Source organism: Xyrauchen texanus, chromosome 22 (genome assembly GCF_025860055.1).
Source record: "Xyrauchen texanus isolate HMW12.3.18 chromosome 22, RBS_HiC_50CHRs, whole genome shotgun sequence".
Classification (NCBI taxonomy): Eukaryota; Metazoa; Chordata; class Actinopteri; order Cypriniformes; family Catostomidae; genus Xyrauchen; species Xyrauchen texanus.
The window spans coordinates 8,733,561-8,742,799 of record NC_068297.1 but is presented as its reverse complement, the minus strand read 5'-3'; the positions used below and the strand labels follow the sequence as shown (position 1 = coordinate 8,742,799).

The following is a 9,239-nucleotide window of genomic DNA, read 5'->3' as shown; positions in this document are numbered from 1 at the left end:
GAAAATGCAGACCAGTCAACCTGAGAGATTAAGTTTATTTATCACCCCTTAAATATAATATAACATCAGAGCAATTTACAATACTGGATTTCATTGTAAAAAGGCATGTAGTAAAAACCATTCAGTTCCTTAGGTTATCCCTATATGGTAGTGATGGTGCTGATGCTTCCACTTCATTGCACTGGAACACTTGATTTTCTTGCTCACCATTGCATTCATCACATTTACTTGGTGACCACCCAAATAGTGATCCCTGTCTGTCACGACAGGTGTGGCCCAAATATCTGGCCATTTTTCTGAGGGACAATATCCATCACTGTCTGAAACATTATATAAAGATTCAGTGTTGTGTGGTTAATACAGAGGGACAGATCAAGAGCTCAGAGCTTCCAGTCTAATAAGTGTGCTGGATACTTATGAATGGCAACTCCACAAAGCAGGAACCGTTTTGTAAGGTTCAGCATGATTCTTCAAGGATAAAGCTTTGGACAGATATCTCCAAATTGTGGGGGGTTTTGTTTAATGTGAGAGCTGTTTCAGGTTTATGGTTGCATAGGAAAAATGGAGGAACGCTCTGCAGGCTTCTTTCCATCACAAACATGTAGTTATAGCTGGAGTGATGTTATGCCTTCAGCAGCAATGCCATTTTAGTCACCTGAATAAAAAAATAATCAGAAAAACACTTACAGTATGTGCTTGTTTTGTCATGTGAAATTCCACTCAAATGCCACTTAGATTTTAAATACAGAGTCCATTCATGGAAAAAGTGAAAACACCATATCAGGAAATTTTCCAGGCCTGGAAAAGGCATGGAACTTAATAAACTCTTAAAAAATGGGGGCCTGGGTAGCTCAGCGAGTATTGACGCTGACTACCACCCCTGGAGTCGTTAGTTCGAATCCAGGGTATGCTGAGTGACTCCAGCCAGGTCTCCTAAGCAACCAAATTGACCCGGTTGCTAGGGAGGGTAGAGTCACATGGGGTAACCTCCTTGTGGTCGTGATTAGTGGTTCTCACTCTCAATGGTAAGTTGTGCGTGGATCACAGAGAGTAGCATGAGCCTCCACATGCTGTGTGTCTCCACGGTGTCATGCACAATGAGCCATGTGATAAGATGTGTGGATTGACTGTCTCAGAACCAGAGGCAACTGAGACTTGTCCTCCACCACCCAGATTGAGGTGAGTAACCGCGCCACCACAAGGACGTACTAAGTAGTGGGAATTGGGCATTCCAAATTGGGAGAAAAGGGGATAAAAATAAAAAACAAATCATGAAAATTTCAATAGTGAATATATATTTTTTCTGAATATGTTCAGCTCTAAAATATTTTGTTGGTTAGAAATTACTTTTTGGTATCTCTTTTAAATTATTTTTAAAAATCATTAATCATGATCAACTGGAAAAGTCTTGGAAATTAATTGTTCTTTAAGTGTATAAAGTGTTTTAAAAGTTGTATAATGTAAATAGCAAGGTTATCCAAAGGACTTACACTTGCTCAGATACCCTGGAGCGTTACTGAACCATCAGTTGTTGTCCCGATGCCACCATTTATTTGAGTTTGAAGGCTTGAACCTGCAGAAAGTAAAGATATTTTAATGTCATGTGTAAGACTATACTTTACATTCCTCACCGAGCATTATTATGGTTATACAAGACATCTAACCCAGATATTCAAACAGAATATCCCTATTTGATAGGAAAGGAAAGAAAAAATAAGTGATATGTTATAAGCATATGTTGTGTATTGAACACTGATCAACAAAACAGGATGCTGGTGTGCTGACGTTCCATCGAGGCATTTTGACAAGTTTTTCAATCAAGACGTTCTTGGTTGGCCAGCATTACCAGAAAAACCATATAGTGATCGATCCGATGATCGATCGTTTTGTTTGTGAACAACATGGCAATGCTGGTCCACAACCTAGTTCCAAACCAGCATAGACTGGCATGGGAACTCCATGCTGGTTAAGGCTGGTCTTTACAGCAAGGATCTATCAAAATATTTGCAATTGAAATGCTGTTCTCTAGGATTAAATAAATCTTGTGGGTGGAATTCCATCCAATAATCTTTTTTATTATTATTCCAGTGATAATAGACAGACATACCATGAGTGAGAGTGTGACTTCTCCAGGGTCTGTACGCTGCTCCACCTTGAGAGATTTCTATGTTACCGTCAATAGGCTCTAAATTGAGATATTCAAAGATGAGATTAAAGTGCATCTACTGAGTGGGTTTGCCAAATGTTAATAGCATTAAAAAGAAATACACAGAGCCATTTAGATCAAAATGAAATATGTTGTCATTGACAACTTAGTTACCGATTCCATTCGTGATTTCATTAAAAGCAGGATTGGCTCCTCTCGCATCCTCCATTCTTGCCTGTTCAAGTGAGAATTTTACTTCAGTAGGCCATGTTCTTTAATTATACGTTTAATTTAAACATTTATATGATCATTTTATATTAATATATCACTCTGCTGCATGAATTAATAAATCACAAAGGAAAAGTATTTCTATGTTTCTTTCATGCTTAAAAGCAAGAATATTATCATTCCCAATCTCTTTTTCCTTTCAAAGTTATGTATTTTGAAAAAGTTACACATCTGTCCACTTAAACAGAAGAGTTACTTTCATCAGCCATGTTATGTTGTCATAAATGCACAAAAATGTTTTTATGCCAAAAGTAATTACACATTGTGGTCTGAATATATCATCACACCCTGAATGGTTTTAAATGGCATGTAAAGATGTGTGCTCCTGTAGACACCACACATTAGAGGGATTTTCATGTAATATACATGTAATATACTTACCACACTTACAAGTGTTGATGATTTCTGCTTTGGTGCATTTTCTTCCAACTCAAATGAATGTCTGTAAAATAATACAAGAACTTAGCACTGATTTTTGTTAGGCAGCGTTGACATGTTAAGTAGGCTACTGTTGAACCTTTGCACTTTGTTAGTGAATGTACTTTTTTATAGACACATCAGAGATTTCATTGCTTAAATAGGTCTGATATGCGATATTACAGCACGAGTTATTATCAGTGCAAATCTATGGTCAAAGTATTCCCACACATTTTGCAGTCGAGGTCTTGGCTTCCCTCTGGTGGTTGGGATTAAAACTACAACTGATGATAAAGGTACAAATGATGTGAATTAAAGGAATATTCCGGGTTCAAAACAAGTTAAGATTAATCAACAGCATTTGTGGCATGATATTGATCACCACAAAATTATTTTGACCTGCCCTTCCTTTTCTTCAAAAAAGAAAGAAGCACAAATCTGGTGTGAGTCACAATCTGAGTGAGGCACTTACAATGGAAGTGAATTTTTGAACGTTAAAATACTCACTATTTCAAAAGTATAGCCACAAGATGTAAATAATATGTGTAAACAGGATTTTAGTGTGATAAAAATCACTTAATAACATTTTCTGTGTAAAGTTATAGCCAATTGTACAACTCTGTTGCCATGATGATGTAATGTCAACAAAACCTAAAAGCCTAAAATGACTGTAAATATATCAATTTAAACAACTTTATAACTATTAACAGAAGAATTAATGTAAGTGCTTTTATACAATTATAAGCTTTAAATTTATGCCTTTAAACCTTCCAAATCTTGGCCACATTCACTTACATTGTAAGTGCCTTACTGCAACCTTTTATTTTTATTTTTATTTTTATTTTTTTTTAAGAAAATTGAAATAAATGTTTGTGGTGATCAGAGCTTGCATTGAACCCGGAAAATTCCTTTAATATGCCGATAATGACACATTTCTATTGAAATCTATTCTATTGAAAACATTAACAATTCGTTTCTTTTTATTGTAATATAAAATCATAAACCTTTTTTCATTATGAGTTTGAAGAATGAGAACATAATGGACTGTGGTATTTGGCCTTTTGGCTTTAAAATAAATATTCTGGGTTCAATACAATTAAAGCAATACTAGTAAATCCACAAAAGTTGTGGCATAATGTTGATTCCCGCAAATAATCATTTTGACTCGTTCCTCTTTTTCTTTTAAAAAAGAATAGAGGCAAAATTCAAGGTTAGAGTGAGACAATGAAAGTGAATGGGGCCAATTTTTGGAGGGTTTAAAGGCAGAAACGTGAATCTTATAATTTTATAAAAGCACTTACATTAATTCATCTGTTAAAACTTGTGTTTTACTTGAGATGGAAAGTTGGGAAAGGAAATGTTAGTAATTGATATCATCACACTAAATTATATTAACACATGTGTTTACATCTCGTGACTATACTTTTAAAAAAGGGGAGTGATTTAAAGTTTACAGATTGGCCTTATTTTCTCCCTTTAAGTACCCCAGATGTTTGCCTTTTTTTAAAAAAAGAAAGAAAAGAAGGGACAAGTCTACATACATTTTTGTGGTACTCAACATTATGCCACAAATAAAGTTGATCGAGCTTAACTTGTAATGAACCTGGAATATTTGATTAATACCCTATAATCTTTAATTAGGGGAACATTTCTATCCCCAGGATGCTTTTAAATAATAATAACATATATATATATATAAAACAGTTAGTTCTGGTCCTCGAATTTGATTGGATGAGAGATGTTCCATGAGAACTGATGGTCTGACACCATCAGCACTCTGACACTTCACTGTGTGTATCACTCCACTTGTTTTCGTCATCCTAAACTTAAATGTAAGAGCAGTGCAGATGTTTTGTGAGCTAATGTAGGCTATGCATCTATTACATCTTTTTTTTTGTTTTGACATTACATATGTTAGCCAGCAGGTGGTGGCAAAAGATAATTTTTGTGTGTAATATGAGCTAGTTGGTGACATGAGGTGAATACAAGTCATTGATTACATAGAACAGAGCTCCATCACTGGTATTACTTCTACATTACTAAAGCTAGGAAATAGATTTAAAAAGGCTTTAAACGAACAACTTCAGCATTAAGGCACAACAGACTGATTGATTACAATACTCAAGGTGCTTACCTCTTACCAGAGTTTCCACATTGGATACATACTGTTTAAAATGGTGGAGGACATTGCGGTTTCTATAGGGAATGACTCTTGCGTACCGGCTACCACGAAATAGAGGGGAGTACCCCCACTTGGACGGCTATTTTACCATTGAGAAAGCTGATCTTCAGAAAGCTGACAGCATTTCTGCTTGGGTGTGGCAACAGGTGATCACACACCTCTCTCTCTCTCTCTCTCTCTCTCTCTCTCACACACACACGCACACACACACATGCACACACACACACAAACACACACACACACACACACACCTTCAATCCATCCTTGTTTCTCCAATAACTTGTTCAAATATATATATATATATATATATATATATATATATATATATATATATATATATATATATATATATCATTCTAGTTTAAAAGTAAATATTATAATATCTTATTTTTTTTATTGTGTCTCTAATTACTATTACCTAATGTTTAAGTGTTGAAATGTTATATTTTGAGTTTGGTTTTTCACACGTCTACACAGCCAGTCTACATCACAAACAGCAGTCCCTTAACTACAACCTTTCAATAACCACTTTTAATATGCTAGATATGAGTCATGTTCAAGAGAACATGCACATGGTGCTCTTTTCTTCTGTAAAAGGGCCACATTCCTGCCTCATTCCTTACAAATGACTGGGGTGGAAAAACTTGACAGTGCAGTCCTGGAATGTACCTTTAAGCAATTCAAGTAGGTGACATTCTGCTACATACCTAAAGGACATGCATTGTTGCCTCTGTTCAATGGACATCTCTAAAGGCATGCTTTTTAACCCAAATGCTGTAAAATCTCTTAAAAGGTTAATGCCACATTAAAGGTCATCCAGCAACTACTTACTTTTTACAGCTTATGCAGAGAATGAGGAGGGCAATGCTGAGGATGAAGAGGATGAGCACGGAGACGAATGCAACCTCTGGTTGTGCCTTGGCTACCCAGCCTACCAGGTCTGTGCTGATTGGTGCCATGATTCTGGTCCTACAGGTAGACATTTAGATAGACATATTGGGTCTAGAGTATTTCTAGCATTTATAAATGACAGTGACAACACATCTTGGGAGTTCAAGGCCAGTATATACAGCTGCAATAAAATGTGAACACATTATTACATGAAGAGATATAAAGATTTGTATATTATGATGGAGCTTTTATTTGTCATTTAGGCTTACTTTGTATCATTTTAATATTAATTACATCTGAAAAGGCTTGTGTTCATGTGCAGAACATCTCTGCTTCAAATTCTGGAGGGTTTTAAAATGTTATATGATCATACACACATTGATGAGGCATTTCAACAATTGCCTATGGAATGGATTGCTAAGTTGCTGAATAGACATTACACAGACTTGTTTTCCTAAATTATGAACAAATAGAATAGGCACAAGATGATATATGTTAAAAAGTGAAAATAAGTTAAACTTTGCTTTATTAAGCTGAGGAAAAAGAAAAACAGTCCAAACATAATATTTGCCATACCAGTAGACCACTGTCACACTTTAGGACATTAGGCCTTTACCTTCTGTTTGAATAGTATAAATCTCCATTGGGCTGCGCATTATACAATTTTCATAGAAAAGTCATAGAAAAGGCTAAACCAATAAAGTATCGAGTAAAACAAATTACTTTTCCTTTTTCATAAGTGTGAATCTTGTCTAAAAGGTCTCTCACATATGTACAATAGAATTCAAATACTCCAAAAACATACCTATCTGACCCTCTTGAATAAAATGGTACAGTATTTGCTTAAATGACTCACGGTTTTATCATCATGAGGCCTCTTGGACATTTTTGCCTATCTAATAAAACACATACCACAGAGAGGAAAATTTCAAACGATGTTTCCACTGGCATCACAAGGGGATAAAAACAAGAAAAAACACTCCACAACAAATGGAAATGCCTGTACTCGAGATGTCACATTGTTTCACTCTTGATAAATCAGATAAGGTCTACTTTCATCTCGAAAAGGGCATTTAAAAATAAGAGTGAAAGTATTGTTTAGTGGTTAGTTATCACAGTTGCTTTCCATTATTTACTGTAAGTATAAAGCTTTAGCAAGGATAATTTTATTTTTTTTTTTTTTGCAATTAATCACCTTTTTTTTAAGGTGCGACATTTGGTTTTAATGACAAGAGCAGTCTTTAGCATATATCTACTTTTGCCACCTTTTTGCTCAATAAAAGCCGTATTTTTAAGACCGTATAACCAAAAGGTATAAATAATCTCACATATAATTCCCCAATTATCTAAAAATCTTCATTAAAATATACTGAAGATCTAGCAGTACAGTTTAGAGTCTGGGAAGATTTTAAAACCTCATACCCGAAATGACAACTGGAACAGGTTCTCACATCTAAAATTACAGATCCACCTGCTCTTAGTTATTTATGAACATTACAACTGCACCTCTCCCAGTTTCACAGTTCATTTCTCATGCGCACTGAACAATTCAAATGTTAAGGCCAATAAAACTTTTTTAAAGAGACAGACACTAAATGATCAATAGGAACTATGTAATAATAAAACCTTAACAAAGTTTTGTCAATAACTTTAAAAATAATAAGTCAAATATCAATGAGATTACCATAAGTAAATCAGTAAATCATTCAGATCAGGAACAGCTCCTTAAGGTACCAACAACACATGTTCACTTTTTACAATGCAGATGGATAGTAAAAAATGGCTCAATTTATCTAAATCCACCTTTTATTATTTTAAAAGTGGAAAAACAATCAATTGAAATTATATTAGCATAAAGATTTTGTGATAAAAAGAGAAGTACCTGTTTAGATAATAATTCAATGGCCCCTTTCTGTCAGCGAACACTTTAAAAGTGTTCAGAAGCGTCCCAGTTCCAGAAGCCTTACCTCTGCTCTTGTATCTTACATATTGGTGCAGACAAAAACAGTGACCCGTCAGCAAGCTTACTTCAGTGTAACATTGCACTTTAGTCAAGCTGTGATCTTTTTTGACAGGAGGAAAAAAAGCTTTGACAAGTCTCATTTCCTCATTCCTTCACCCTTCTTCCCTCACTCAACACTGCCTATCACTCAATCATTGATTCTTTGTTTATTCTTCCTCCCATTTCACACCCATTTTCAGATGTATTTATCAAATATTTGAAAGATATAAATGTCTACATGGAAGCTTTATGTGCACTACGCTCTTAAAAATAAAGGTTCTAATTAGAACCAAAGAGGGATTAAAAGCCTAATTCCATTGGAGAACCTGTTTCATTTCCACAAAAACATTTGATTCTCTAGTTCTGTAGAACATCATCTATTTTCTGGAGCTTCAAAGAACTTGAAACCATAACACTGACCTGAAGAACCTATAATGTAACATCTAGAACCAAATTGCACTTTGGGAATTCATAAAGCTGTATTAAATTATACTCTACAGTATCTGGCAACCAAAGAACCCTACATTGCTACAATGATTCTTCACAAGATGAAATGTAGTTTTTGCTGAAACTAAATGGCTGCAAAAAAAACAATTAAGAACCTTTATTTTAAAGATTAATAAAGAGCTTTTGAAGCCAGGCAAGAAATATGAAATAGGGTCTCTCATCAGAGTCTTATCTTGAAAAGTCTTACCATTCCAGATACGTGGATACTTCTCTTTCAGACGTCCAAAGAATCTGACAAAGTGCTGTCCCGGCTAATGTCGTTGATGCTTTTTTGATATGATAAATTATGAACATTGTATATGATGTATAAACAATGTTTAGGAGTTTGAGGTAATTTCTAAAGTTATTTATTACTACTGTAATTGTAACATGGTTAAAATGTGGCAAGGAGGAATGTAATGTTTAATGTAAAATTAAAACAAAGACAAAACATGAAAACACACATGGCAGCTGCGTGTGGCTCTCTCTCTCCCGAACTGCTGCACCTGGCTTCCTTTATCCTTCTCCTCGGCTGATTAGCCCGATGGGGGGCGGGCGTGCGTAGTCATGGCCCGGCCCTGCCCTCCTTGTCACACTCACTCCTTTGCCTCAGGCCAGGGAACCCCCGGCATGATGTACAAACAAAAAACAAAAAAAAAACAGGCACAGCCAGAAAAGGGGAGGGGCATAAATAAAAAAGAGGAGAGGAAAAAGGTGAGGCGGAGCGAAAGTGAGTGAGAGAGACAGGCGAATGACAGTCGCTGACAGTCGCTCCTCCCCAGGCGGACAGGAATGAGTCCACCAACCCCTGGCGGATGGAACGACCC

The 9,239-nt window shown here is 35.7% G+C and overlaps 1 protein-coding gene across 1 annotated transcript; it reads right to left on the bottom strand.

Annotated features, from left to right (window-relative positions):
- Positions 1-21: 21 nt before the first annotated feature.
- si:ch73-204p21.2 (uncharacterized) lies at positions 22-7,964 on the bottom strand. The gene is made up of 7 exons (XM_052154039.1): positions 7,807-7,964; positions 5,865-6,002; positions 2,816-2,876; positions 2,321-2,381; positions 2,108-2,185; positions 1,491-1,573; positions 22-655 (listed from the first exon to the last, which is right to left on the bottom strand). Exons 2-6 carry the CDS (start codon positions 5,990-5,992, stop codon positions 1,497-1,499), a joined length of 405 nt encoding a protein of 134 aa, XP_052009999.1. The 5' UTR covers positions 5,993-6,002; positions 7,807-7,964; the 3' UTR covers positions 22-655; positions 1,491-1,496.
- Between the last annotated feature and the right edge of the window lie 1,275 nt (positions 7,965-9,239).